Source organism: Blastomyces dermatitidis, assembly GCF_000003525.1.
Source record: "Blastomyces dermatitidis ER-3 genomic scaffold supercont1.3, whole genome shotgun sequence".
Taxonomy (NCBI): domain Eukaryota; kingdom Fungi; phylum Ascomycota; class Eurotiomycetes; order Onygenales; family Ajellomycetaceae; genus Blastomyces; species Blastomyces dermatitidis.
The window spans coordinates 4,380,615-4,408,194 of NW_025544776.1; the positions used below are offsets into that span (position 1 = coordinate 4,380,615).

The 27,580-nt window shown below is 47.4% G+C and overlaps 9 protein-coding genes and 2 non-coding genes across 12 annotated transcripts; 5 read left to right on the plus strand and 6 right to left on the minus strand.

Moving 5' to 3' along the window:
• Window positions 1–34: 34 nt before the first annotated feature.
• BDCG_03192 (uncharacterized protein) lies at window positions 35–2,188 on the plus strand (the record flags this gene model as incomplete). Its single annotated transcript, XM_045418794.1, has 1 exon — window positions 35–2,188. One exon carries the CDS (start codon window positions 35–37, stop codon window positions 2,186–2,188), a length of 2,154 nt encoding a protein of 717 aa, XP_045275286.1.
• Window positions 2,080–5,649, minus strand: BDCG_03194 (uncharacterized protein). Its single transcript, XM_045418796.1, has 2 exons — window positions 4,489–5,649; window positions 2,080–4,415 (listed from the first exon to the last, which is right to left on the minus strand). Exons 1-2 carry the CDS (start codon window positions 4,940–4,942, stop codon window positions 3,895–3,897), a joined length of 975 nt encoding a protein of 324 aa, XP_045275288.1. The 5' UTR covers window positions 4,943–5,649; the 3' UTR covers window positions 2,080–3,894.
• Window positions 2,731–3,663, plus strand: BDCG_03193 (3-oxoacyl-[acyl-carrier protein] reductase; the record flags this gene model as incomplete). Its single annotated transcript, XM_045418795.1, has 2 exons — window positions 2,731–3,462; window positions 3,622–3,663. 2 exons carry the CDS (start codon window positions 2,731–2,733, stop codon window positions 3,661–3,663), a joined length of 774 nt encoding a protein of 257 aa, XP_045275287.1.
• On the plus strand, window positions 5,633–8,044 carry BDCG_03195. Of its 2 annotated transcripts, none has more exons than XM_045418797.1 (5): window positions 5,633–6,004; window positions 6,073–6,570; window positions 6,645–6,810; window positions 6,892–7,491; window positions 7,560–8,044. In XM_045418797.1, exons 2-5 carry the CDS (start codon window positions 6,310–6,312, stop codon window positions 7,784–7,786), a joined length of 1,254 nt encoding a protein of 417 aa, XP_045275289.1. In that variant the 5' UTR covers window positions 5,633–6,004; window positions 6,073–6,309; the 3' UTR covers window positions 7,787–8,044. The 2 variants fall into 2 exon arrangements, with proteins under 2 accessions (XP_045275289.1, XP_045280344.1); XM_045418798.1 differs by having other exon boundaries at window positions 6,645–6,713.
• Window positions 8,045–8,095: 51 nt separating this feature from the next.
• On the plus strand, window positions 8,096–14,124 carry BDCG_03196 (acetyltransferase). The gene is made up of 5 exons (XM_045418799.1): window positions 8,096–8,652; window positions 8,756–12,245; window positions 12,299–12,547; window positions 12,628–13,578; window positions 13,665–14,124. Exons 1-2 carry the CDS (start codon window positions 8,322–8,324, stop codon window positions 9,172–9,174), a joined length of 750 nt encoding a protein of 249 aa, XP_045275290.1. The 5' UTR covers window positions 8,096–8,321; the 3' UTR covers window positions 9,175–12,245; window positions 12,299–12,547; window positions 12,628–13,578; window positions 13,665–14,124.
• Window positions 9,352–12,113, minus strand: BDCG_03197 (uncharacterized protein). Its single transcript, XM_045418800.1, has one exon. It carries the CDS (start codon window positions 11,728–11,730, stop codon window positions 9,766–9,768), a length of 1,965 nt encoding a protein of 654 aa, XP_045275291.1. The 5' UTR covers window positions 11,731–12,113; the 3' UTR covers window positions 9,352–9,765.
• Window positions 12,217–14,034, minus strand: BDCG_03198 (3-oxoacyl-[acyl-carrier protein] reductase). The gene is made up of 2 exons (XM_045418801.1): window positions 13,587–14,034; window positions 12,217–13,449 (listed from the first exon to the last, which is right to left on the minus strand). Exons 1-2 carry the CDS (start codon window positions 13,648–13,650, stop codon window positions 12,599–12,601), a joined length of 915 nt encoding a protein of 304 aa, XP_045275292.1. The 5' UTR covers window positions 13,651–14,034; the 3' UTR covers window positions 12,217–12,598.
• On the minus strand, window positions 13,979–14,060 carry BDCG_16703. Its single transcript has one exon. It is a non-coding gene; the product is annotated as a tRNA-Leu (tRNA).
• A 260-nt stretch (window positions 14,125–14,384) lies between the features above and the next one.
• BDCG_16704 lies at window positions 14,385–14,476 on the plus strand. Its single transcript has one exon. It is a non-coding gene; the product is annotated as a tRNA-Gly (tRNA).
• A 45-nt stretch (window positions 14,477–14,521) lies between these two features.
• BDCG_03199 (SCY1 protein kinase) lies at window positions 14,522–18,182 on the minus strand. Its single transcript, XM_045418802.1, has 9 exons — window positions 17,743–18,182; window positions 17,522–17,659; window positions 17,342–17,452; window positions 17,123–17,269; window positions 16,689–17,065; window positions 16,333–16,627; window positions 16,066–16,269; window positions 15,828–16,000; window positions 14,522–15,767 (listed from the first exon to the last, which is right to left on the minus strand). The coding sequence occupies exons 1-9, from the start codon at window positions 17,863–17,865 to the stop codon at window positions 14,957–14,959; spliced, it is 2,379 nt and encodes a 792-aa protein (XP_045275293.1). The 5' UTR covers window positions 17,866–18,182; the 3' UTR covers window positions 14,522–14,956.
• A 2,232-nt stretch (window positions 18,183–20,414) lies between these two features.
• On the minus strand, window positions 20,415–26,375 carry BDCG_03201 (PAB1 binding protein). Its single transcript, XM_045418803.1, has 6 exons — window positions 25,665–26,375; window positions 24,980–25,184; window positions 24,613–24,892; window positions 22,049–24,550; window positions 21,461–21,977; window positions 20,415–21,393 (listed from the first exon to the last, which is right to left on the minus strand). Exons 1-5 carry the CDS (start codon window positions 25,835–25,837, stop codon window positions 21,757–21,759), a joined length of 3,381 nt encoding a protein of 1,126 aa, XP_045275294.1. The 5' UTR covers window positions 25,838–26,375; the 3' UTR covers window positions 20,415–21,393; window positions 21,461–21,756.
• Window positions 26,376–27,580: the final 1,205 nt, after the last annotated feature.

Below are 27,580 nucleotides of genomic sequence, written 5' to 3' on the forward strand. Positions count from 1 at the left end.
CAACACTCAAGTTATTTCTTCTTGTCAGCCTGTTATGAATCAAGCTCTGGGACTTACACATCTCCCCGGATCACAGCAACAGAAGGGCCGTCCCATTTTCTCTGAGGAATCAATAATTCTTGAGGCAAACGACCAGCTTACGGCTTCACCACCGGCTCCCTCAAATACCCAGCTTAGTGAACAAAGCCTGGATAGTTTATTCGGCGACGATGGGACGTTCGAGCTATCATGGGAAAATCATCTAATGGATACCCTGCCCCAGGAGTACCGACCTTCCTCCTACAGAAATGAACAGAATGCGTCGGACCCGCCGAGCAACATTCCAGAAACTCTCCAGGGCGGCGATAAGGATAAGCTTCAAACTTCCTCCGAGGATGTGGAGGATATAAACTCCCCGCTTGTTAATCCAGTGGGTAATCAATACGAGTCTGACTGTCGAAAAAGGCCATTTGATGACGATAGCACTGGGCCGACTAATTCTACTCTCGAAAATTTTACACCACCCACAAAGAAACTGCACGTCGAGCAGACCTCCCCCTTTGATGAATTACCAGATAGTGCCACGATTACATCGAGTTATCGCGAGTGGGAAAATTTCCAATCCGCAAGTGCTGTTGCTTTACCTCCTGATTTCACACTGCCAGACCTCACTGAGATCCCCGAGTTCTTGTCCGTTTTCGAATCCCCCACTGGATTTGACTTCGACATCTTAAACACCGCTAGATCCGCGGACTATGGAAGCTCTCATGACCTAGACATCTTTTCATCTTCTAATACGGTATATAATTCCGTACCACCAAACAATCAAATAGCCGAAGTCGACCATGACAAAAATCCTGGTTCATGCGCGTCAGGTCGTGATTCCGAAGATTCACAAACAGTTAGACAGGATTCAGAGACCACTACTAGCACACCCCGTCCTTCAATTTGTTCTTCTATGACGCCTTTCTCCGCTGATTTGTACGACCTTCATGATTCTGCCAAGCCACATTCTGAACGGGAGTTGTCTCTTGATTCTCTGTTTGGGGGTACTGCCCCAATCTCTGCTCCTGCACATGAAAATGTCTCTGAAACCAATTCGGCTCAGCATCGAGAGGAAGACTGCTCACCACAGGATGTGACCGTCGCTATCCAATTCGTCGAAAACGATATCACCAAAAATTTTCGTCTTGAAAAGGAGGATATACTTGCCACCCGCTATCGAGAAATTTTTCGTCATGTTCCGAAGCCTCAGGGATATATCTCTCCCTATCCCAAATACCGCGGGCCATTGGGGTATTTTCCTTCTGCTCCAGCAACACATGTTAGATGTATTGAGGTTGCTCCAGACGATATGGCAGAGCGACTAGAGGACTGCCGTCGCAAACTCCGAAAGGTTAGTTCTGAACGACGCAGGTACAAAAATGTGTGGGTTGAATGGAAAACTGTCGACCCTCTAACCGGGAGAACTAAGGAACAGACGTTGAAAGAAGAGCCTTTCCGTCTAAAGCGGGCCCTTCTAGCTCAAGAAAGGAAGGCCGAAGAGTTTAGAAAGCAAGCTGAAGACTGGTGTGGCCAATACAACAACCTCGCCTTGGCATACAACGGACTAGTGCAGCATTTACACCTACTCCAAGCGGCCCAGATCCCTGGGCGCCTGCCACCAGTTGCATACCCTCCCCCTGGACATCCGACCCCACTGCCATCACCACAGCCGGAACTTGTTATATCAGACTCATCCGTTAACCTACCACCCGACCCCTCAGAAACAGCCCAGGCTACATCTCAGCCAACTCCCATCACCATCGATTTGACTGGTGAGGAGCCCACGAACCACATTAGTAACGACGCGGCTTCCGTTTCATCCATTGCTGAGGAACATTCCAGAAACCATGTTGCAGAACAACTTCGAAATGCCATGCGTCGCAAAGAATATCACTGGCTCGGAAACAAAAACGGTCCCCCGAGGCGTATACTGCCAGCACCTCCCCTTCTAGGCCAAGGCTCAAGGCAAGAATCGGCACACACGCCTGGTAAAGATCTGTCAACCACAGTGCCGGTTTTCTCTGCCACAGGAGCCACATCGGGTGGCTCTACAAATTCTGAAGCGACGACCGACCGACTGCAACTTGACTGTAATGATAATAACGATGAGCTGGCCCAAGCACTAGAAGCAGAACTAGAGCGCGGCATATCAATAGAAAGCTAGGCGAAATATACCCATCATTCTCTTTTCTATCCACAGCGCATTATTCATATTGAATTGGTTGACTTTGAATATTATTTGTATTTCAATCCTTACTGTTTATGTATAAGATACCCACCACAGTTCCTTGATTTTCCGTTTTACAAACGGCAACTTTTGGTTCCTCTTAACACTTTCCTATCTCCGAAATGCCTTGCTTGATGTGACCTAGAAATCAACTCCCTCCTGGACTCAAATACGTTCTCGAAAAAAGTTTACATGTTTCCTTATAGCGATTCTCTTGTTAGAACCGGATGTTCGCTCTAGCTAGCCCAATTTTCCCCCACTCACCTGCTTCCTTAGTAAGCAAACTGTGTTCCCCTCTTTCATTCAAGGACGTCACTCTACAACGCTACCCAGATTCAGCTACTTGATCAAACGTGCAAAAATCTTCTTGCCTTTGCTGAGAATGTAGAATCAGCCTCTGGCTCAACTTCTTTTTTTATTGAAGTATACCGACTCCTGGCCTCATCTAGCTAAGTTATAGAAGAATACGGGTTCCCATGATGCTCTCAGTCGCGGTCATAACAGGCGGAGCGGGTGATATCGGCCGGGCCATTGCCGCTAAGCTTGCGGAATCACACGATCGCGTGGTTCTGGTAGATATAAACGAAGCAAAAGCAAACGAAGTCACCACCATGCTAAATAGAAGCGTCGAAACACAGGGTGAACAAGCCGAGGGGAGTGAGCGGTTCACCTCTATAATCTGTGATATCACGGAGCCTACCCAGGTGACCGAGCTAGCCCGCAAAGTCCTCAGTATGGATGGCGAAGTACACACTATCGTCAACAACGCCGGCGCGACCTTTTCCGCCTCGCTGCAACAAACAACCCCGGAGATATGGAAGCGAGAAACAGCCCTAAACATCGATGCCTCATTCCTCATCTTTCACGCGTTCGCTGGCTCACTCAAACGCACTGGTGGCAGTGTCGTCAACATAGCCTCCGTCAACGGCCTTGGGGTCTTTGGGAACCCCGGGTACAGCGCTGCCAAGGCGGGGCTTATTCATCTCACCCGTTCAATTGCCGTTGAGTATGCGAAGTTTGGTATCAGGGCGAATGCCGTCGCGCCGGGAACTGTGAGGACGAGCGTTTGGGAGGATCGCGTGGAAGCTAACCCGAACGTTTTCGAGGAGGCTATGCAATGGTATCCGTTAAAGAGAACAGTTGAACCTGTAGATGTTGCCAATGCAGTTGCGTTTCTTAGTAACAAGGAACTGGCGTCTGCGATTACGGGGGTATGTCTCCCTGTTGATTGTGGGTTAATGGCTGGACCAACGGCGCCTGCGCGGTCTTTTGCACAGTGTGATGATTTCTGAATTTCGCGAAGGTTTGGATCGAGCAGAATCATACGAGGTGAACATAATAATCGGTCTCAAAACCATATTTAGAAATAGGTTAAACTTATCAATGGGCTTGTAATCCCATCGCAGATCTAGCTTCTCTAGGGGGAACTAACCTGAAACCGTTCGCTACCTGTAAACCTTTGTGTTCAAGCCATTAAGTTCCTACTTCCAGGGAATGGCTTGCATAGCCTTGCCCAAACTCTCGGTCTCCCCTTTAAGATTCTACTAGTGCCTTATGAGTCTCAAACATAAACTGCCCAAAATATTATATATAGAAAAAAAATATTCCCTCGGCCATTACGCATCCATTCTGACCCGACCCCCCTAGGAAGGCCGGTGCATTTCTCCCACGCCCCCATATATCTCGGTCATACCAGCCACATTTCCAACATTTTCCCTTCCACGAGACCGGCCACGACGGCAACAGCAACAGCAGCACCGCGCCAAGATGCTACGGATATGTAAGAAAAACCCAAGCAGGACAAAACCGACTGCAAGCCACATAAACACCATCATCGGAACACCCAGTTCTGATTCGATATTGAATTCGGCTGCTTTTCTCGCAAAGACGATTTTGAGAATGGTGAACATAGCTGTCGCGATGACAGCCGCAACTACCGTTGTGAAGAATGTGAGGGACGTAAGAATCACCAGAGGGATGAAGATCCGTTTGGAGACCGCTCTGTGTTTGGATGTGTAAGGAGTGAGAGTCGATGGTACGGAAAGGGGCGTAAAAAATATGCACAGGACGATCAGGGCCGTGGAGGTGATGAATAAACCGAACATCCAGTGGGAGGCGGTGCGGACGATTCTCAAGGCTTGGTCAATCTCGCCGGGTAAAGCAACTAGATTGCGATTTCGATTAGATTCCTTAGTATTCAACATAGTGCGGGTAAACGGGTGGAAAAAATAACGAACTTGTTGCTCCAGCAAGTAATTCGCTCTTTATGATATCCACGGGATTGAAGTAATATAACGGCTTCGGCCTCGAGCAGGAGGTAATGCCGCTTCCATTATAACCCTCGCAGAAATTCCACAAGCCAACTTGGTAAAAATCATGAAGTCCGATTGTTCTGGCGATGGTGTTAATGAGGGCAGCATGCGGTACGGAACTAGGGATAACATTGGATACGTCGAGTTTCAAAAAAAATGTCTGCCGGATGACGGGTCTATCGCTTGTGCTTCCAATAAGGACGAGGATAATGAATATTAACGCAATGATATATATTAACGAGTACAGAGCACGGTGCATCATCACGGCGGAGCGACCTCGACTGTGCTCGGCATCGATCGTGCTCTTAGGGGACGAAACATCATGAGAAAGCTGGTCCTTTTCGGCTTTCCTTCGACGAAGGGGACTCAGAAATCTCATTTCTGAAATGGATCACTGTCCGGGCTTACCGTCCGGGCTTCAACCAAAAATGATATATCAGTTGTGAGCTCGTCCTGGGAGCGATTCACAACCCAAGTAGCTTAAACCTGGCTAGGGAAGAAAATAAAAGGAATATATATCTGAGTAGGAAAATAAAAAGAAAATCATATATAATGAACGTATGCCGTATGCATCCGTGTCATCCTTGAAGTAGGACTGTTTAACAACATCTGTCAATCCACAAAGAAGACAGACAAGCTTTACCAAGCTTAACAAAGGTCATAAGAAAGTCAATGATTATGTAGTGACAAAACTGGTTTCGCCCCGGCCACGGGTTCAAGTGGAACCTCTGTTAAAGTGTTTCCGAGAGAAATTCGACCATGAACCAGGTCTAGTGGCGAGATCAACCAAGCGACGCTGGGTTTCTACCATGGCTGGCAGAGAACCAAGCATTATGATTCCTACTCGATAACTACCGCTCCGGTGGTCCGTGGAGCGCAGATAGACGTTCGGCTACCTTGCCGTGGAGTTTGAACGCGCGTAGCCATACTCTAAGGCAGACGGATATGAAAACAAACCCTGGCGGATGGGCAGTTCTAGCGCAGTTGGCCAGTAATGGACAGCGGGAGGGACAATGATAGATAGTAGATAGTAGATAGTAGATAGTAGGGGGGGTGTTGCAAGTAACTCGAAGTAACAAGTTGGTTTGGAGCGTTAGAACTTAGGGCTAGATTGCCGGATCGGGCAATAACTAGTTAGTTACCTAACTAAGCCCCAGCCTTAACGTCATCTGAAGTTCCAACTTCTTCCCCTGGCCAAAACCTTACAACTTCTATGTGACGTGAGGCGGTGAGTATTTATTTATTCAATAGCTAGTTTCTAAAATGTTTCCACAAGCCTCCTGGTGAGTTTACAAATTGATATTTCCACCATTACAGTGAAGCAACCCTTATACCTTTTGTTGCTTAGAGAGAGGGAGAGGGAGAGGGAGAGGGATAATGAAGTTGCTGATATGGACTCCATCAACGGTCTCCACCGTCTCTCCATGGCCCGCCCTGTTAGGTGACTATTATTATTATTCTCCAGGGATCCTGCAGCTCTTGCTATGTAGGTAGCTAACAGATAAGTAGACGATCTTCTATGTTGTCTCCATATTTCTTTCGCCACCAGAGAAGGCTAGAATTTCATTTTCAACGGGTTCCCGTTCCCGCCTTCTCGATTTCTTAAAACTTAGTGGCATTAAGATTTATATTGCTCCATTGGGCTGGTTGTTAAAAGTGATATTCCATCGCCTGTTACCAGCGCTTTCTGTGGAAAGCAGCTTTGTCTATTTCTACTTGAATTACAGTTTCAGCGTGGCTTGAAAGATGACCTTTCGAATAGACCTTGCTGCGCTTCTCCGCTTGCTGGGTGCTTTTGCCTCAATAGCGCTGGCACAGCAAGCTACGGAAATCACAGGCATCAGCACTCTACCGTCTCTATCTCCAAGGGATGGTCTTCCGAGCGAAAGTCATTCATCAACAGTAACGCTAACAGGATCGGGAGCGGTCGAGACAGAAACTGCCGACGGTCTACCCAATACAACCACTTCAGGTTTTTATACTCTTCTTGTGGGCAGCAACGGAGTGGTCAGTAGTACCCTAGCGGCCAACGAAACGACCCTTGTCGGAAATGCTAGAACAGCTACTAAGTGTCAGCTCAGCCCACAAATACTCGTCCATGCAATGGCTATTCGGAGTTCTGCGAGCGGAAATACAGCAATATTACAAATGTAGCTGCCCATAACAGCCCCTTCGTCCGTCAAGGGAATATTGCCAGCAACCAAAATTTACCAGTGACTATTCAATTGAACGATGGAGTTCGGGGGCGTGAGTTCTCACTGAGTTGGCATATTCATCTAATAAAAGTATTATTTTGGCTATTGCTAAAACTTATTTCCCTCACCACAGTTCAATTCCAAACACATCTTGTTGACGGCACTTTCCGTCTATGCCACTCGTCCTGTGATCTCCTGGACGTCGGAACTCTAGACGATTACTTCGTTAACGTGACGGAATGGCTCAGAGAAAACCCGTACGACGTTCTTACGATCCTTCTAGGAAATGGCGACTTCGCCGCTGCTACGGAGTTCATTGCTCCTCTGAAAAAGTCCGGTCTGCTTGACTATGTTTATACGCCACCGAAAATACCAATGGCTTTAGATGACTGGCCAACCTTGTCCCACTTTATCCTCACTGGAAAAAGAGTAGTCGTCTTCCTCAACTACGAAGCCAATCAAACCGAGGTTCCGTATATTCTTGATCAATTTAGCCAAATGTGGGAGACACCATTTTCGCCCACCGACATATCGTTCCCCTGCGATATTCAAAGGCCCCCGGGTTTGAGTGAGGCGGCTGCAAAAGATAGACTGTACCTAGCAAGCCACAATCTGAACACAATGCTCAGTTTTGCTGGTCAATCTCTGCTTGTCCCCAATACTGTTCTGTTGAATGAGACGAATGCGGTGGAGGGATTTGGAAGTGTTGGCAAGGCCGGCATCGATTGTGCGGGTACGTATTGGTGTCCATTTATCATAACGATTTCACAAATTCGAACGCGGAAGCTGACTTGAGAACAGATAAATGGGGGCGACCACCGAACTTCATCCTAGTGGATCACTACAATATGGGCCCTGTGAACGGCTCTGTATTCCAAGCCGCGGCAATACTGAATAACGTGACCTACAATGGGAAATGCTGCGGTCGATTGAAATCTGCGTCACCGAGCAAGCTATTCTCCCAACTTTCGAATCAAGTGTGGCCTGTATATCTGGTGGTAGCAATGATGGTGACGGCTATGCTATGATGACTGGTGTTATGGTTTTTTTTCTTTTCCTTTTGTCTTTTTGTAGCGAATGTTTCGCCACGTTGGATACCTCTTCTTTGGCAAGGTTTAATTTATCACGGCCGGTCCTAGGTAAAGGAGTTATGTGGGAGCCTTTTTTGAATTATTTGTTTGCAGTACTGAAAACTTAATGCAAGATACCATACTCACCTAATATTATAGAATAGTATCAAAACAAGAGAGAAAACCAAAACATTACCTTATCATCTAGGATTAATTGTTGCGATACGTACAGAGTAGATAATCGGCTATTCATAGCTGCTGCGTGGTTTAATATTCAGTGTGAACGACATTATTAAAATTTTCACGTGGTTTGCAGTAACTAGTTATTTACTTCCACCAACATCTCACCATCCGCATTACCTTACCACCGACTATCACCTGCACTTCTACACGACGCAATTGGAACAGACCAGGTCAAACCACCTTCGCCAGCCATCTGAACACCTTGGAGACATAAAGGAAGAAAGTCAGAAAAATAAAAATAAAATATAAAATGGTTGACATCATCCCGCTCTCGTCATACCCCTCCTATATCTCGCTTCTCCCCTCGATCCAGACCTGCAACATCACAAACCTCCCGGAAAACTACTTCCTGAAATATTATCTATACCACGCCCTTTCGTGGCCACAGTTGAGCTTTGTCGCTGTCGTGCGACCCAAACATAACAGCTTGAAAAATGAGTATCCAAAGGTAGTAGGATACGTGCTCGCGAAGATGGAAGAGGAGCCAACAGATGGGATTGCCCACGGCCACATAACCAGTCTGAGTGTCATGAGAACGCACAGACGGTTAGGGATTGCAGAGCGATTGATGAAAATGAGCCGTATGTAGATTTCGTTTTCTCCTTTTCTCGGCCGATGGTCAATCCGTACTTAAGTTAACTCAACTAACATAATACATTTTCTTAAAAAAAAATCAATGTACAGAACGCGCAATGGCCGAATCACACCGCGCCGAATATGTCTCCCTACACGTGCGCGTCTCCAACAACGCCGCCCTCCACCTCTACCGCGACACGCTAGGTTTCGAAGTCGAGAAGATCGAGTCAAAATACTACGCCGACGGCGAAGATGCGTACGCCATGAGGATGGACCTGCGGCCGTTTTGGGTTAAAGAGGACCGTGTTGGCAATACTAATAGAGAACAGAAACAAAGTACCAAGACAGAATCTGCTGCCGCGGATAATGATGCTGATACACACGCTGATGAAGGCGAAGAGGTTGGCGAGATGGGGAAGCAGCCTGGAGAGAAGGATGAGAAAGAGAAAGAGAAGGTTTTCCGGGTTAAGGTTGGAAGAGCGCTCGGGGTGGGTGATCTTGTGGAACGGAATGAGAGCGTGCGATGAGGTGTGTTGGATCTGGCGGATGCCTGATGGATGTAATGGTTACATCCTACCTGGAACTGGTATTGACCATCTACGAAGCACCTGGAGGAAGAAAACTCGCGAAATATTTGTTTCGATATATATGCCCATATAGACGGCGATTGTACGAAGTTATCGTCAGTTCTGTCCGAAAGTCTACACCTTTCTCGGATAAACCGACCAAGTTACTTGTTTTCTAGGGCCATGCTTACAACAGTCCATAATCTCTTGTTACGGTTTAGGCGATTGTGAAATTCATTATGAGGATATGGATGATAGTTAGCCAGACTATCATGCAAGAGAAGGGAGCTTGATTTTGGGCTGTGGGTGATATAGGTCAAAGAGTCAAAAATTTTGCACAATGATATATGAATTTGGTTTGTTCAACGCTGCCCCCCTTCGCCATTACATTGACATTCTTCCGACTTCCATAAGATGGTATGTAATTAAAAAAAAATGATCCAAAGGAGAAATTAAATAAGGAGATAAGCAAATATAAGCAAACGGGGGGTGAAGAAAAAGAAAGCATGGTCGTAAATATAGACATAAAAAGAGACATAAATCGACTCGACCTCAGCGCCCGCCAGAAGCCATGCCTTTATATTTGCCTTTATTTCTCCTCTTCTCCTGCTTCTTCCTCTCCCTCTTCTGGCGCTTAGCCTCCTTTTTCCTCTGCTGCCTATCGCGCCGTAGCTCTTTCTTCTCCTGCTTAATCCCCGCTACCAACGTGCGAAACTCCTTCTTGGTACTCTGTATGTCTTTCTTGAAAGCCCGTTGCGCCTCCTTAGAGCTTAGATCACTGGTGGCAGTGGTAGTGCTACAGCCTTTTACGTTGCTGCCCGAGTTACTTGCAGTACCGCGCGAAAATAAATGGGTGCCGGTGCCGCGATTCGCTCTTTTCGTGGAACGAAACTGCTTGTGCGACGTCCTCAGGATGCGGAGTTCCTGCTTCAGGTAATCGATATTTGAATGTTGGATGTCCATGCGTGAACGGGCCTGACACCGCTCGTGTTCCCACCGAACGCTACGGATCTTCTCCTTTAAGTCTTCGAGGCCTTCAGCGTGCCGCTGCGAGTATGAGGATAGAGAAGAGAGGAAGGAGGCATCTGAATCAGACGACGACGATGAGGATGCAGACGAGGATGATGACGATGAGGACGATGAGGACGATGATGATGTCGACGAAACGGATGCACTCCGTTGGCGACATCCCGCTGACCTGTTTCGTCTGTGGCCCTCCCATCCTCCCCACGGGTGCGCGATAGCGGGAGCACCCGTAGCCGCTGGGCTATGGCAAGAGCCATGGCCGCCCCATGGACTCCCCCAGCTGAAGCGATTCCTGTGATGGCCCATGTGACCCCAGTGGGCTCCGGGACACCCCTTTCCCCATCCTCTTCCTCCTCCCTGTCCGCGCCCCTTTCCCATGCCTGCAAAGTACTTGGCTTGCTGCTCAATATATTCTCCTCGAGCCTTGGCCTGCTCTTCAATCATCCGGCCGTACTGGTGGCTACGTTCCTCGAGCAGCTTCCCATGTGCAGCGGCCTGCTCGCTGACCCATTGGCCATACTGTTCAGCACGTGCGCTAAATTGCGACGCCCAATTCACAAGAGCATTGGCGGTGTTCGCTATTCCATGTGCTGGCGCAAATTTCTGATCATATGTCCAGCCTTCCGCCCTTCCGGAATTGCAGTTCTCATCCGGGAATGGAATCGTGGTTGATCGCTGCGCAGTCACAGTGCTGACTTCTGGCGTAAGCGCTGAGTTATTTCCTGGATTGCCCCCGACGGGCCTGTGGGGGATTGAACGCTGTCTTGAGCACGAAGGGGTCGTTGCAGAGCGGGAAAGGTGGGGTCCACTGCCGGAAGGGCCGCTCCGTACAGGCAATGACCTCACGGCAGAAGGATAGCACTTTGGGCAGAGATGAGTTGACGGCGGGGGGCCTGAGGATGATACATAGGTAAAAAGGATTTCAGTCGATCTGGGGAAAAAGAAAGATCTGTTCCACTCAGCGCAGACTGCTTCTATCCTGGCTTGACGCTCGGCATCCCCTTCCTGGGCACAGTCCTTACGGTCTCGCTGAATTGCGGCGCGGAGCTTACGGGGTAAATGAGCCTGACTGGCGGCGGGAGCTAAATGCGGCGGGAATAAGTAATTAAGGAATGTGTCCCAGTCATGCTGGGTAATTTCAACAGAGCGAGGCCGCAGACACTTTGGGAAACGATGGTAGTCTTTTGGTTGGCTTCGGGGATAGATTGTTAGGGTGTGTTGGAGAAGCTCCTGTGGCTCTGCATGTTGCGGAACCGGTGGCGGTCGCTCCCTGAAGTATGGAACTGCAGAGATGAAGTTTGGAACAGAGGCAAGACTCTCGTAAGTCGGTACCGGGGTATCATCATTGTCAACATGAGCTTCCTCTGTGGCGGCGTTTGCCTCTATGACAGACTCGCTGCTCGAAGCCGGGGGAAGCGGGTCAATGGGGGTATATGGAGGCGGGGCGTCATCCGGGATGCTGGGAATCGAGGACATATTGAGCTGCAGCATACAATAATGCCTTCATTCAAGCTCACGCGGGCGGAGTTTGGTGCTCTTATATAGTTATGTCTAGAAGAGGAGTTTTAAACTACATACAAAGATGGATGGGATAAATAATCTATCAAGATGCGATAAAGAGGGCCCCAAGGGCTATTTTAAACGATTTATTTCATCCCGCGCCCGTTGGTTGAAACTAGGCAGCGACATTATTTCTCCTATATTTATACAAAGCACAAGGCGCAGGTCTCTACCCAATAACTATAAAGCTATATTACATCAATCCCTCTTCCATTAGAAGTTACTGTACGGAGTACATCTTTCAAGCTTCACTGCTGGTTACTCCCATCCCATCAAATTGTTCCCTTGCCGGAAATTATCTTGGTGCCTTCGCGCTGCGCGAGATAATACCTGCGTCATTTTGAGGCACGATAGTTGACAAACGAAACAGTAGGAAATTATTAGGAAATAATATCCATTATGGGGAGGAAAGTAATCGGCGGGTCTAGAGGGCCTTTCTTAGTTAAGTTAGTGAGGATCCCACTTAAGAATTATCGCATGTTATGTTAACGTTTCGAAGGTTCAAATTCCAAATTCTATACAAGCGATATATACTGTACAATAGCCTTCACGGAGTCGACTCCCTTGGTGGACGCCGCGTCTATACGTTGTCCTAGCCAAACAAAATATTGGCGAAAGCCGTACAGCTGAGAAACTATTCGAGATATGGACTTATTCAAGGACTGGATGTAAAACCATGCATACTCGCTCCATACAATATCATATACCTTTCGATTAACCCATGTTTCTTCAACCATGCTTCAACAGGGTTAGATAGATCTATGACCCGTTCTTACAAAGATACCCTTTATCCAGCGCATCACATACTCATCCTCAACCCTCCATTAGCACATACCACGCTCCCGGTACACCACTGCCCATCCTTCGTGCACAGCATGCCCACCACGCCAGCAATCTCGTCCGTAAAAGCCGGCCTCCTCCCTCCCATCTTCTCCCACACGATCCTCTGAGTCTCCTCACTCAATCTCTCCGCACCCGTCCCCGCAAGCCCATCATCCGCCGCAAGCTTGCTGCCAGGCGTGTTGTCCTGCCAGCCCTGCATCGTCTTCCAAAAGTCCTCCCCTGCCTCCCAGTACATATCCCCAATAACCGGCCCCGGGTTGATGGCATTGACAGTCGCGCGGTCGCCAAGTTCACGCGCCCACGTCCGCGTCATGGCTTCGATCGCCGCCTTGGTCCCTCCGTAGACACTCTGCCCTTCAAAGCCCAAGCTTGCACTAACGCTTGAGAGGTTCACAATTCGCCCCGATCGGTCCTGTGGTAGGTAAGGGGCCACGGCTTGCGTGAGGAGCAGGGGAGCCAGGACATTGACGGTGTACATGTGGTGGAAGAATTCCGCACTGATAGGCCCGCGAACGGGGTCGTTGAGGCGGATATCGCCCCCGATGCCGGCATTGTTGATTAGGATGTCGATGGTTAAGCTGTTGGTGAATGAATTGGTGAAGTGGTTTTGGGCACTGGCAAGAATTTTCTGGACTGCTGCGGTGGGCTCGCTGAGGTCTGCCTGGACACTTATGCAGCGGATGGAGTGGGCTTTGGTCAGTTCTTCACAGAGCTGGAGTGTCCGCTCCGTTGAGGAAGTGGAGGTATAGTTGAGAAGAAGTGAGCAGCCTTTCGATGCCAAGTTATGGGCAGTGGCTGCTCCAATGCCTTTTTGAGAAAATCTGTTAGTATCTGGTTCTTGTATGCGCGCGTGCTTTCTTGGTGTACATAGTTGTTGAACTAGTGGGAAGGGGGACGGCATTCGTCACGGCGATTAATATAAAGTATAATTAGGAAGTATTTACCCCTTGAACCCCCTGTGATGATTGCAAACTTCCCCTCCAATGGCCTTGACCCCCCAGCTGACATGATTATTGAACAAGGGTTATTGCAGAGTGGTTTCAATCTTTCCACAAAGTTAGCTACGCCAACTCCTACTGTGGCTCAGCCTGCCGTAGATAGGTGAGGAAACCCAAGCTCAAATCAGTCGTTATATACGAAAATGACATAGGCGAAGCCAACTCTGAAGGTTGCTGTGAGGACGACAATCCCGTTGACGTCATCGTTCCTCGCGGGGTACGAACGGCCAAGACCGCAAAATGTACTCCGTACCCCAAAATAATTCCTCTTGTGGCCTATTATTACTCACGCGTCCGTCCATCACCAAAAAAAAGGGTAAAATATAAAAAAAGAATGGTGACAAGAGTGGGATTTGAACCCACGCCCCTCTCGAGACCAGAACCTTAATCTGGCGCCTTGGACCGCTCGGCCATCTTGCCTTAGATGAATGTTTGGTCGGTGGAGAATGATGCTGAGCAAAATCACGTAGCTGTGGGTTTGAGATGGGACAAAATTCTTTTTAACTTTTATTTTAAGTTTAAGTTAAGGTTAGGGTTGGACTAGCTGCATTTGCATAAGCGCGAAACAAAGAAAACATGTTGACTCCGACCGAGAAAAAAAAAAAGTAAGAAAAAAAAATAAGAAATGCAGGGTGGCGGTATCCATATTTGTCGAGATAGCGCAGGTAGCCGTTAATGCCAGCAGGGGGTCATCGAACGAGGCCTATATTAATTAGGTGGCGAGAGGCTCATTTCAACAAGCTAGCATCATTGGTCTAGTGGTAGAATCCATCGTTGCCATGACTTTCGAGTCACCGAGTCTCGATGGGGCCCGTGTTCGATTCACGGATGATGCATATACGAAGTATTCTTTTTCCTTTTTTTCCCCATTTTGGTTCATTCTTCTCTCATTTTATTTTTGATATTGTAAATCAATTTTTAAAAATCTTGAGCTAAAAGTGCCGACAGTCATTGGTGGTTTGCGAACCTTTCAGCGGGAAACTCGTAGTTTTGTATCCACAGATTAATCCTCACGTCACTTCTGAGAACTGTCACACGACTACAACCTTTGACAACTAATACTTCCTAACTTACCGGCACTGTTGATGGTACATTATTCGGGAAGCGGGTCGGCTTTAGGTAATGTCTTCAATTCACTATTTCATGTAAGCTGTATGTACTCTCTATATATCCAATTACCAAAGACGCTATGCTAACGGCTGCACTCGTGCAACATATATAAATATGAATTAATGTGATATGTAGACAACTTGCAGGCAGACGCAGTCTTGAGCAAGTAGGTAAACTTCTCATTAAAAACAGAAAGACTAAAGTTGTTAATCCCAAGCATCGCCCCAGTCATCCTCGCCTGCGTCTTCTTTCGGCTTCGTATCGATCGTTTTAGCTGGTTGGGAGGACGTTCTACCTTTGACAGACGAGCTCTTACTGCTCGGGACGGATGCTTTCGATGTGCTTGTTAGCCGTGTGGCACCCGCGACTTTTGTGTTGGTGGATTTGGAGAGCCCTTTGGGTAATGGCCTTTTAGATTTGGCTTTGGACTGGGCGGCTAACCATCCAGCAAAATCGGGTTCTCCGCCGTCATCGAATGGCGTGTGCGTAGATGTTGTAGGTAGACTGGGAGAAGGGGATCCCTTAGCGTCATAAAAGGCGTCGGACCCATCATCTTCGTTATCCTCATCATCTATAGCTCCCCACGCATCAAACGCGTCTTCTTCCTCATGTTCAGGTTCCAACTTGGAATCCTTAGGTGGAGGCTCCGATGTAGTTCGAGAAATTTGTGGTGCACCAAGCCGCAAGGCTTCGCTTGATTTATTTACCTGGGCAGATGGCGACGATCTCACTGTATGCGGCATTGACGAAGCTCGAGTTGCAGGTGCAACAGCGGACTGACTGCCATTAGATGTTGGCTCAATTTCACCTTTCGCACTTGCTATTTTATTCGTAAATGACGAAATTGCCCATCCTGCCCAGGATGTGTCATTTGGCGTACCCATCCGTGCAGCGACTGCGACATGAGTATCAGAGAGGTTCTGGGCTGGTAACGTTGTATCAGGCATCGATGCACTAAACTTGCGAATGCGCTGAAGATATAAATCAAGCGTTTTGTTTGCTTGGTCTCGGACAAGCCTATTTCATCAGTCAGTGAAAATTACTTTTGCGCCTGGTGCCTGGCATGGCAATACTCACTTCTCCTTGTCCAATAAAGAAGGACAAATTGCCGGCAACAATTTTGTTGCACAGTCCTCTTCAGTAAATAGGTCTAGAGTTGCACTTAGAGCAAGGAGACCTGCGTTTCGGGCATGGACGAACGGATCTCTCAGGGAACGACTGAATGCAGCTGTGAGGACTTTGGCTCTTGACTGAATAAAAATGTTGGTATTAGCAATGGCTTGTAATTAGTTAGAATAAAAAGGAATGAACTTACGCTTTGCCCTAGGTTCCTTGCAATTCGCCCGAGACATATGGTCGTGTTTGTTCGGATTCCTGGTTGCTCGTCATTGGCAGTTTTGGCAAGGTATCGCAACAGTTCGCCGTTAATGGTTCGGTCAGAGAGTTTCCCGATGACAGCGAGTACTGCTTTTACAGTCTGCTCCCTTACAACCGGGGCGATATCGGTAAAACCAGTTACCTAACAATAGACGTTAATATTGTAAATAAATCTATTCAATCGTTCCCACGGTATGAAACTTACCATTTGGGGAAATATTTTATCGTTAACAATTTTCTGTGGGAGGTGGTCGATCATCAAAGGGAGATTATCAAGCAAGCAAACACGCATAGCACGGTCAGGGTTGCCAAATAATCGTACGATAACCGGTATAAGTTTACTCGAATACTCCTCCTCTGAGAGCTTCGTGCCGATCTTTAAAATGGAAGCAAAAACTTTTGGTCCTCCGCCGCCAAACTCAACAGATTTTAGCAACTCAGGCAAGACCTTCATTTTAAAGAAATCCTCAGGGAAATCGTCTGTCAGCTCATCGAGCTCACTAGAATAGCTAGATTAGACAAAGGATCCCCCATGTTGTTTGGAAGATACGTTGGACATACTTAATAAATTGATCCCGTTCCCCTTCACTTTTCAATCCTAAACTTTCAATATCCTGGGTGAGCCGGATTAACGGAGTTTCGAAAAAACCTCCGCTGCGTTTTCCTTGTTCCAGGAAATGGGCCACGCTGAGCCTTAGCTTTGGGTTGGGATTCATAAGTCTCTTGTAACTTTGATGCATGCTTGGAGGGACATTTGAGGTCTGGCCTGCTTGGTCGTTCCCTCTGTAGCTACCATTAAAAACCTCGAAAATAAGGCACCCAAAATTGTAAGAATCCGTCGCAGGTAATGGGTTGCGTTTGATAGTTTCCCAGCCGCCGCCTTTCGTGATCTCCGGTGGTGCATAACGTGAAGAATCCGGCATGAGGCTACCATATGTCTGCCACAATATTAATCACCAGTGTTTTTGTGTTGGCCAGGAGAAGGGGAAACGAACGTATATTACGGCGTCGTCCTCCTTCATGGAGCTGAGTATATCAAACCCTCCCAGTTTCCATTCCCCACTTTCGCTTGTGTATATAGAGGAGACTCTGACCGCGCCGTGAACCGAAGACGCATCTTCGTTGATAAATTTAAGCGTCGACTACAAAAGTTCACAGAATTAGTAAAAAAAAAAAAGATGCCTTCCAGTAAGCAAATAAGTAGTAAAACTCACAGCAATTGCAAATAAGCCCCATTTTGCGGTTTCCTCGCTCAGGCTCCTCCTTTTTACCGGCCACGAAAGCGGAGTGATCCTTTCGGTCACGATATAAATGTTCATGTCTGTCTACGCCTTCCGTTAGCCTTCTTGTTCCTGCAGTAGCATCTCGATACCCGACAAAAGAGGTATCCCCACCTCTATCGTTTCTAGCACTTTGACAACCCCGGGATGCCTAAGGGTACGGTGTTTGCGAACTGCGTTTTTGGCAAGTGGTAGGCGGGGTTTATTTGCTGCGATATCAAATGTGAATATGCTGCACGATGAGCCATCTTCCTAGATTGTCGAAAAGAAAATATCTAGATTAGTCCCAGCATATTAATGGAGGCAGGTTTGGATAGTGTATTCTAAACCCATACCCGCTTTGTGCCATTGTGAAGTGTCCATATGGAGTCGTTATCATCAACCCGGTCGCCGAAGCTGTACGGAAACGAGCTGCCTTTGGCAATCGCCGAAGCGACAGCTGATTTTAGAAAATCCATTTCTAGAAAATAAAGAAGAGTGATATATTCCGCCCCCGCAAGTAGATCAAAACAGGGGTAATCGTGGCTCTTGTGTCCGCCCCTTGCAGTAGGAAAACAGAAAATTGGAGGTCAAATAAACGTTTAAAATAGACGGTATATCATTATCATCAAAGACATAAAAACTCAAAAACAAAACTGGGTATCAGGATATCTGCACGGCTTAGACGTTGTGTGAACAGCAAGGGACCGCGACCAAGCTGTCATTATCACAAATGGCGTTCTGTCATTTGTCCTGATTGGGTTAGCGCTTTACTTTAGCGCTTACATATGGCTATTTTTGCCGCCGCAACTGTTCGCGATCTCAAAGTACTTTTTAACAGCAACAAATCTCAACTTTCCATTTCTCGATAACCAACACTAGAGTGAAAAGCTACGTTTTTGAAATAGCTAGCTTTATGATTATATCCTAACCCACTCTATTCATTTTACGAACCGTACATTTCAACTCCTAGAAAGGTCAGTTCCCAGCCCCCGCCTCTGCTATGTTGTATTATTATTCCCTTCCCCACTGCCTCAAGAGACGAACTTGCGAACCTATTCCCCCCCTTTTTCATTCCTAAGAATCTCCTATGATGCGAAACTGGTAAAAGGTCAGACTCCCAAAAAACGCCAGGCAAGAGTTTTGGTACATGCACAGAGAGACGCGGTACTCGCACCCCTACCGGATAAGGCAAATGTGACATCGACGTGACAAGTTTCATCAATTTTTGCGAGGTATAATTCTTCTATCTTCTTCCTCTTGGTCTTCAGAAGAAAGGCCATGCCCTTCTTTTATGACTGATAAGGCGGATTTTTCATTTTTTTTTTCTGAACTATGGAGTCGTGGGATCCCGATCGCCAAACCGGCCGGGATATTCTGGCTCTCTGTCGCCGCCCTCTCTACCTCTCAAAACGGTCTCTTCTTCTGCTGCTCTCTGCCCCTCTTCCCTCTCTCCTCTCTTTGGGGGATAGACTGTCGCAGGCACGCTGTGGCAAGAGGGATCTGATTTCTGTCTCCACAAGTGAAATTACTGGGACAGTCATGAAGTTATCATGGAAGATCTCTTGGAGAAACCGCAAGATAACAGTGTGTACAAAGAAACAATTACCACCACTTAACTGGAGTTCCTGTCCGCTTTGCTACATGAGGACACGAGGAGCTAATGGCAGTGGCGGACAATTAAGATTTTGCCTACATCACTGCGCGAGGAACCGGAGCTAGAGAGATCAAGCAGGAAAGGGATTGGCTTGAGAGCGAGAGGGAACGCAGAGTGTACCAGAATATGTCTCTCTCTTCTTGAGGAGGGAATTGTGGATTTCTCGACTTTGTTGGTGCGAAATTATCTTGATATTTGTTCTTTTCGCCGACTCAGTCATGGATCGAGGCTACCCACGAGATTGAGAAAGCGGAAGGCCCAGGAGAATTCCTGAAGACCCCGTGCTGCCCGCAAACGAAATTGTCGGTTCGACGTCACATTTGCCTTTTTCCAATAGAGGTTCTCTTGCTGAGAACCGCTTTTTCTGCTGCAGTGATTCTTTCATGTGCCAGTGTAAACCTTCGCCTGGGCGTATGAATGATGACTGAAAATAGAAACTGAAAAGACCTGAGGAGAAGAATGAAGTGAAAGAAGTTTGAAAGGGATTAGGGCTATCATGTCCATCTCACATGCCTCCCCCCCTAGACCTATGAATAAAAGGCCAAACAAACCCCAGTCCCAATCGCAAGCTCTGAGTAGCGAGAGAAAACCTAGGGGGCGACGAAAACACAACGTCAAAGATATTGTTGACCGCTTTGAAACATCCATCTTCATTTGCTAACATTATAGCGTGCGTTTCTAGGTACGTATCTGTCTTCGTCAGAGCGCTGATACTCCCCGCAAACATTGATAGCAACAACCAAAAGAAAAGTAAGACCCAAAAAAAAAAAAAAAAAAAAAAAAGAGGGGGACGGAGTAAAACAATATCCACCCCAGAAAATCAACAACATACTCATTCCGTTGCACCACCATACACGCAATACGATCATCATCGTATACACGTGTATACATGTACGTCAACTCCCAAAAACGTCTCACAGCATCTTCCCATACAGCACGCCACGTCCCGCATCCTTCTTTACACAGCGAATGCATGGAAGCTATTGAAATATTGAAGTATTTAACCCACCCATCATTCTCACCACCCCAGAACTAACCTTTTCTCCCCCCTCCCCTCTCCCTTACTCGATACGCCTCACCCCCCTAGGGCGGCAACCCTTCAAATCTCAAAAGCTACGTGTTGGAAAAGAGGAACCTGGACGCAGAAAAATGAGAAAGGGGGCCGGAGGGCAATTCAGTTTTTAACAATATGCCCTACATCTAACTAATAGAATGAGGATAATTCCGTTTCAGGCCAGCCAGCCAGTTCAGTGATACCATGTAGCCAGCCAGTCTACTCAAGTAACCTAGCCACATAGGATGATAGGTTACATGCATCCCCTAGATGTGTGGAACAGAACACGATATGAAAAATGCACGTAACATACGCATATGGAGTTCAAAAAATGGTTAACATATATATGTACGGAGTGGAGTATATCCAGAATTTGAACGTAAAAAAGTATATAACAAATATATAAATCCTTCAAGCAGAGCATTTAATAATTAAGCTCTAAAAACACAATATTTCAAATCTCTCATCTTTATACGGATGAGAATAGCACTAGTAATGATTAAGAAATAAAATATATAGATGGTTATTGAAGCTTTTTATCTGCTGTTCAATTTCCCTTCCATGCCACATTTTCCGTTTCGGAGAAGGCAAACTGCGTTTCTGAAGGTCAAAAAACGGCGAGAAGCAGTTATGTAGCTCAAAGGCAGAGGCCATTTCTCTTCGGAAACAAAAATTCATTTAACTAAAATAGTAGCAGTAATAATAATCAACGAGAAAACCACATCATTCCTCCTTGTTGTCCCCATCTTCCTCACACGGAAAGAAAAAGACGTGAAAAAAAGTACTAAAAGCCAACAGCTATACTCTCAGTGACATCCCACTCCGGCCTGCCTCGAAAAAATATCTAATCCCACTCGCCTCATCAATTTCATACATCCCACCATTGCCGCCTTCATTTCCGCGCTCATAAGCCCGAGCTCGTTTCTTCTGCATCACATAACAGTATTTATATATCAACAAATCCCCCAACAACCCCCCTTTTCTAGTCAGGATATCGACCTCGAGCTTCTTTTTGAACGGCAATCCTTCTTAAAATGGCCTCCACCGGCGGGGGATGCCCTATCGAACTCCCCTTTCAATATCTTCGAACCAGCTAGTGACCTCAATAGTGGCTAGGGTTTGGCTTGCGCCGATCCTGTGGGTCACGGTATATATTCCAGCGAGGGATCGATTCAAAGCTTTTTAGCTGATCGCCTCGCCTACGTTAGGCGCGGAAGCCCTTGATTCGTCCAGGAAAGCGACCTTCTTCCATCCAGCGGCGAATATTCGTATATGATCAATCTCACCTCCAAGTTCCTGTATCACTGTTAGAATTGCATAAACGGACAGAGAGGAATGAGAGAATGTATCAACAAAAGCTTACTACGAGCACTCCGCGCAATCCGCTCATGTATATTCATTTAACCATTTTTTGAATGTTGCAACCGCACCACACGAGACCAGTAAAAGCAAATATCAATCAACACTGCGCCGCCAAAATATAACCGGGTTAAGAAAAAGTATAGCAAGAAGCAACGTAGCACAAGTTACTAGTCCCGCCACTGCACGCAACATTCCGGAAAAGGAAAATGGCAAGTGAGCATTTCTGTGGTTTTCATGCCACAATCGGTTGTTTCCAGCGAAGGAAAAGGAAGCCGTAAATTTAGCCACTGAAACTTCTCATTTCACCTCATCAACAGCCTCTGGAGGATGGGGTCCAGCAGGTGCGTTCTGAGGGGGGCCTTGCGGCGCCATGTGGGGATGATGCATGTGTGGCATTTGATTGTAGTGAGTATTGTTCTGGGCTCTATGCTGATGGTGTGGGTAATGGTGTGTTTGGTGAGGGCTGGTGTTGAAATGAGACTGCTGATGTTGAGGATAACCAGCGCGTACTGGAGGAACTTTTTCAAATAGTTAGCATGGCGAGTATTGGGAGCTATGAAAAGAATGGAAATATGTCGAGTTCACTCACTGTAACCTGGTTGCTGTGGGGCGTAGACGGGTTGTCCATGTTGACTAGAATTCATAAACATGATAGGCTGAGGAGGGTGGCCCTGTTGCGAGCCCTGTTGTGAGCCCTGATGCATCATCATAGGTGCACCTCGGCTTGGGCTGGGGTAGCCACTATGTGGTTGAGGTGGCGGTGGTACATGTTGCGGGTAGGCATGGCCGGCATTGGGTGAATACATTGGCATTTGTGGGTTGTATGGGACACCCATACCTTGTGGCATACCTGCATAAGGACCGTTCGAAGGCTGCTGGACCATCATGGGCGCTCCCATGCCGTTTTGCGGGTTAACAAACTGTGGGCCGCCGGGATAGTGTCGCATGTGAGCGGGTTGCGGGCCCTGGGCCGTGTAGAACTGTGGAACCGGTTGTCCATATGCTAGCTGTGCATGGTGTCCCATGGGAGAATGGTATGCCACAGGGGTTTGTTGTAATCTGGGCGATGGGTATACTTGCGAAGTAGAAGCAGACATGTGCATGCGATGGTGATCTTCAAAGAGTGGGGGTCCTGATGGGTGGTGTGATTGTGCGTGGGGGTGTGGATGAGCCTGAGGCGGACCCGTGGTTGGAGGACCTGAGTGCTGGAGGTGAAACGGTAGCTGATGTTGATGTGGCAATTGAGGATTAGATGCAGCCCGTTGCGGGGAAGCCGAAGGTACAGGGGTAGGTGTTTTAAACATATCAGCGTAAGTTTTCTCAGCATTAATCGGAGCAACCTCCCAGGTAGGCGGAGTCCGATACGCTTGGGGAATTCCACCATTAAATGCGTAGTCTTTAGTAGTACTCTGCTCTGTTGCCTCTTTTTTCATTCGCTTAACTGGGTTGAAGTGGTCATTAATTGAGGGCCGTTCTGATGGCGGTAGTGGTTTCTTTGCACCAAAAAAGGCAGATGGGCTAGCAGCACGTGAAATCGATTGTGGCCTAGCGTTAGCTGGGCCTGATGTCATGGCAGATGTGCCTCCGGGAGTAAAGGTATGTGCAGCTGGGTTAGGCTTAAATTCGTGTGCCCTGACATTGAATTTCGTTGAAGTAGCCGACGTTGGGCTCTGCACCGATTTATGAGGGCTATTAAGACTACACTGATCTCCACCAAGGGGTCCGTGAGGGGGAATACGCCCATCCTGAACAGGAAGAGGGGGAGGCATAGGATGACCCATCGCTCCGCCTTTACGTTGCTGCTGAATATCCGCCAGGCGGTGGCTAAGAAGACCAGGACCCGACCGCCCCGGATGCGCTGTATGATGTCCCATCGGTCGTCCTCCTAGGCCACTATGAGGGCCCATTGGTGGATACCCTTGGCGGCCGCGGGGGTATTGTTGGCGATCTGACGGTGCCACCGGTGGCACCGCGCCAACATCGTATCGGGAAGAGCCCGAAGCGCGAGGCGCAGTGGGCTTCTGTTCAGCGGCAGGAGCAGTAGCAGTCGAAGCGTCTGGAGGGGTTGCACCAGCTGCTTTGGCGGCGGCAGCTGCAAGCTTTTCCTCGTGTTGCCGGCGTGCTTTCTCGATAATTTCCTCCTGCTTACTAGGATCCTTGGCCAAGATGGGCACAAGATCTTTTGGAACAGGCGTTCCAAGTTTGAAGTTCTTAGAAAACTTCATCAGCTCATTGAGTTTAATCGTCCGATCATAGGACGCTTGATTCCGACGACGCTCTTGGAGTTTCATCTTCTCAATGGTCGCGAACTGCCGGAAATGGTCAAGTACTTCTACCTCCACGTTGGAGGATGCATTCTCGACTCCATTGCGCTTTGAAGGAACATTGGAATTCGACGTAGGTTTTCCGGAGACCTGTTTCTGTTCGGAACTTGTAGGGGGTTTAAGAGATGGGGCGGATTTGGTTGTTTCTGGTGCTTTATCCTTGACCGCATCAGTAGTGGTAGTTGAAGTAGTTATAGTAGTTTGTGAAGGTGTGATGTTGATCTTGGGCTGGCTTGATTGCTTCGGTGGTATGTCGGGGCGCGCGATTTGGGCACTAATGATTGCGGGATCAACCGGGGCGCCGGGAACAGTAGGGTGGCTTGTGGGTGCACGCCTTGCAGGTGGAGTATACTTGTTTGGTTGTCCGGATTGGAGAGGGGGAAAATCCTCACGACGAACACCACTGTATTTATCCTCCTCATTTGCGTAATCGTTTTCAGCGACTAAACCGCGCTCTTCCCTTAAATGGGCATTATCCGTCTCACTGGATTCGATCTCACGTGCAATTCTAGCTGCCTCAGCTTCCTTGCGTTTATATGATGGGTCCGAACGATCTATTCGAGTGGTGTATAGATTCTCGTCGTAACTTGTAGTGGCCCCAAAAAGGCGTTCATTTACTTCAAATTGGTCCCAACTAGTCGAGCCTGCGCTCTCCAAAGACAAGTCAACAGGAGCATCTGTGCCGGGTTCCCAGCGTTGGAGTTCTCTTTCTCGGACTGCTTGGCCGCCAGAGATGTCCGTGTCTGTTTTGAAGCCCGTGGGAGCTCCTAGTAAAACGAATGTTAGCTAAAATGTGTGTGGTAAAAGATGGAGAGGCTGTCTTAATTACCATTCTGTTCTTTTGCAGCAATTCCGACAGTCGAGACGTTTTCAACACAGACATCCGCAACATCTTGAACATCGAAAATCATTTGATGATCTACGCCTGACCCAATGTAAGGGCTGGAATGATCACTGAGGCCATTCGACCGACTGTGGTCTGGTTGTGGGGAGGAGCAACGTTGTGTCATTTTCAATGCAAACGAAGAGTCATTTGGTTCCAACGACGAGCCCGAAAAAATACCGGAAAACTTCTCTCCGCTTTTAGTTGTGACCGTTGCATTTAAACCCTACCAAACAGAATGTGTTAGTAGAGGAACGACGACGCATGTGTGTGTGTGCCTAGGACCGGTAAGGGAAAGAAGGACTGGACGTACTATGCAGGCAGCTAAGAGGAAGGTAAGGCGGTCATTTGCATGCATATCAGGGGTATTTGACTCCCTGTTCGGCGACGACGACGCCATTGGATTCGGAGAAATTGTGGATTTCCGCTGAGGAGCTCCTCCGTTCTGGTTTGGATAGGAAGGCTTTTGGGTGAGAGGATTTGTGGATTGAGTCCAGGCCTTTGGGGGGTTATTACGCCTATAATATATGCGAAGGACGGAGGAATAAAGTCAGTGAACGTGCTCGTGGTAGAGGGCAAAATCGATTCAAGACATCGAGGCGAACATGGCAAGAAATGAGAATAGACATAGAATGTTTCAGCGCCTATCTGACGGACTAAGGGCAAGGTCACGGAGAAGCAGGAAGAGGAATCAACTGGAGGCTTTGTAGATGTGTAGAGGTTTGTGTTTGTGTGTGTGCATGTGGTGAGTTTACGTGTTTGTGTGTGTGGAAGAAGAAAAGCTCTGGGGCGTTGGCGGAAATTTGGAAGGCATGAGGAGGCTCAACGCCTAAGCTGGAACCTCCTTGGCTCCTTCCACGGCCACAGTCGTAACACGACAACAAAGACAATGCCACGGCTGCCAAGGGGGAAAGGACGATGGAGACGAATGGGGAATGGGATAATGGGAAGGTGCGGCTCCCGCGACAGAGACAATGGCAACGAGAACGACGACATACCTTTGAGCACCGTCGACTGGGCTGGCTGCCTGCCGTCGACTTCCATCAGTGCTGGTCTTGAGCGTGGAACTCGAGCGCATAGCTGGCCTGCTGCTGCTGCTGCTGTTGTTGTTGTTGCTGTTGTTGCTGTTGTTATTATTGTTAGAAGCAGCAGAGGAGGGATTCTGCTGCATAGGATTGCTGAGAGGATTGCCTGAGGCTCCGTTGGCAGACGACGACACGGAGTTGAGGGTGGTTTATGAAGACGTAAGTTACCAAGGTTTCTGCGCCTAGGTATTTTACTTTCGGTTTTTAGTTCGAGGAGAGCAGTAAAAAAAAAAAAAAAAACAAGAACAAAAAAGTGCGCGTGAAAACTTCAGGGGGGACCAGCCAGGCTGGGAGAGGGGAAAAACTCAGAGCCAGAGCCAGATCCAGAGCCAGAAAGGGCCCACACCGCCTGGCGTTATTTATATAAGACGGGAGTGGATGGTGGAAGCGGGAAGAGGAAGGGAATGAGAAGATATGTCTAAGGGAAACAGCTCTCCACTGCGAGAACAGGGAAACGAAAAGAATAGAGCTTAAGCTCAATGGGAGGGGGCAAAGGGGGAAAAGAAGAAGAAGAAGAAGAAGAAGAAGAAGAAGAAGAAGATATGGGAGAGGAAGGGAGGAGAAGCGGGGAGTTGAGAGTTGAGGGTTGAGTTGAGGTCTGAGATAGGAAAAAAGAGAGCCGCAACGAGAAGAAAAGAGCGAAGATTGGGCGGAGGAAGGCAGCAAACTGCGAAAGACTCGGGCAGTATCGTAAATACGGTACCGTACCGTCAGAGTTTGTGACGTACTTCATTCAGTTCCCGCCAAACCGTATTTTTCTTTTTGAGTTTGATCTTGCTTCGTTTTTAGCCCAACGCCATCCGCCAATTAACGAGCACTGCTCGATCCCCCTTGCCGCTTTGAGAACTGTCCCGCCGCGGATTTGTCCATCCCTTAGCCATATCGGGAATGGCTCCCAGATTGACCTGGCGCGTCACCATGGTATTGTCAATTTGTCAGGGCCTGTCTCAGGTAATTCTTCCGCCAAACTCAATGTATCAAGGTTTTAATTCTTTGCTCCAAGAAACGTGTATTTACATATCAGTAACTTACACAATACACATCCTCTCAGTATCAAACGGGTTAATGCCTTGATAGATAGAGTTGTACGGAGTACTTTCTTTCTGAAATGAATTTTCCTCTTTGCTCTTAAAAAATTCCTGCTGATTAATAAATGTTCAGCAGCAGCAGAAGGTGTGGTTTGATATCTAGTCAAAATAAAGATAAAAAATAAAAGTAAAAATCACGCTTCAAAGATTTCATTAAGTTGTGTGAGAACCAACTGCTATCATCAACCTCATTCTCACTTCTTCTGTTACTGTAACAATAGGCCCCGGGCGCCGGGGACAGGAGTAAGCAAGCCACTACTACTCCGTACTTATGATAAGAGGGGATTGTAGTCTGGCAGCTTATAACCATGACTGCCTTTGAACTCTTCCCTTTGAAGTAGTCTTCAGAAAAGAAAAAGCTTATTCAATATAAATATCTTCATCATTTTATATCAAGTACTCTTTATCAGTAATATAATAATATCAGTAACAATGTCATGGTTGAAAAAAAGACCGCAAGCGAATGGCTCCTTGCCAGCCGCGCCCGAAGTTTAAACTTATTACTAGTCTGTCTGTCTTATAAGAGTGACTTACTTGTATAACTATCATAACTGCAGAATCTATAATATGAAGAGTGACAGCACTGTATTTCTCTCTTCTGCTATCAGTGTTAATCACAGAGACTATACGGAGTAGAATACCACAGATCTGATTATTTTATAAGCTGAGTTTAAGAACTATAAATAGATAATTTTAAAATTTTTTTTTTGACTTCAATTGATAACAAAAGCTTCTCTATTT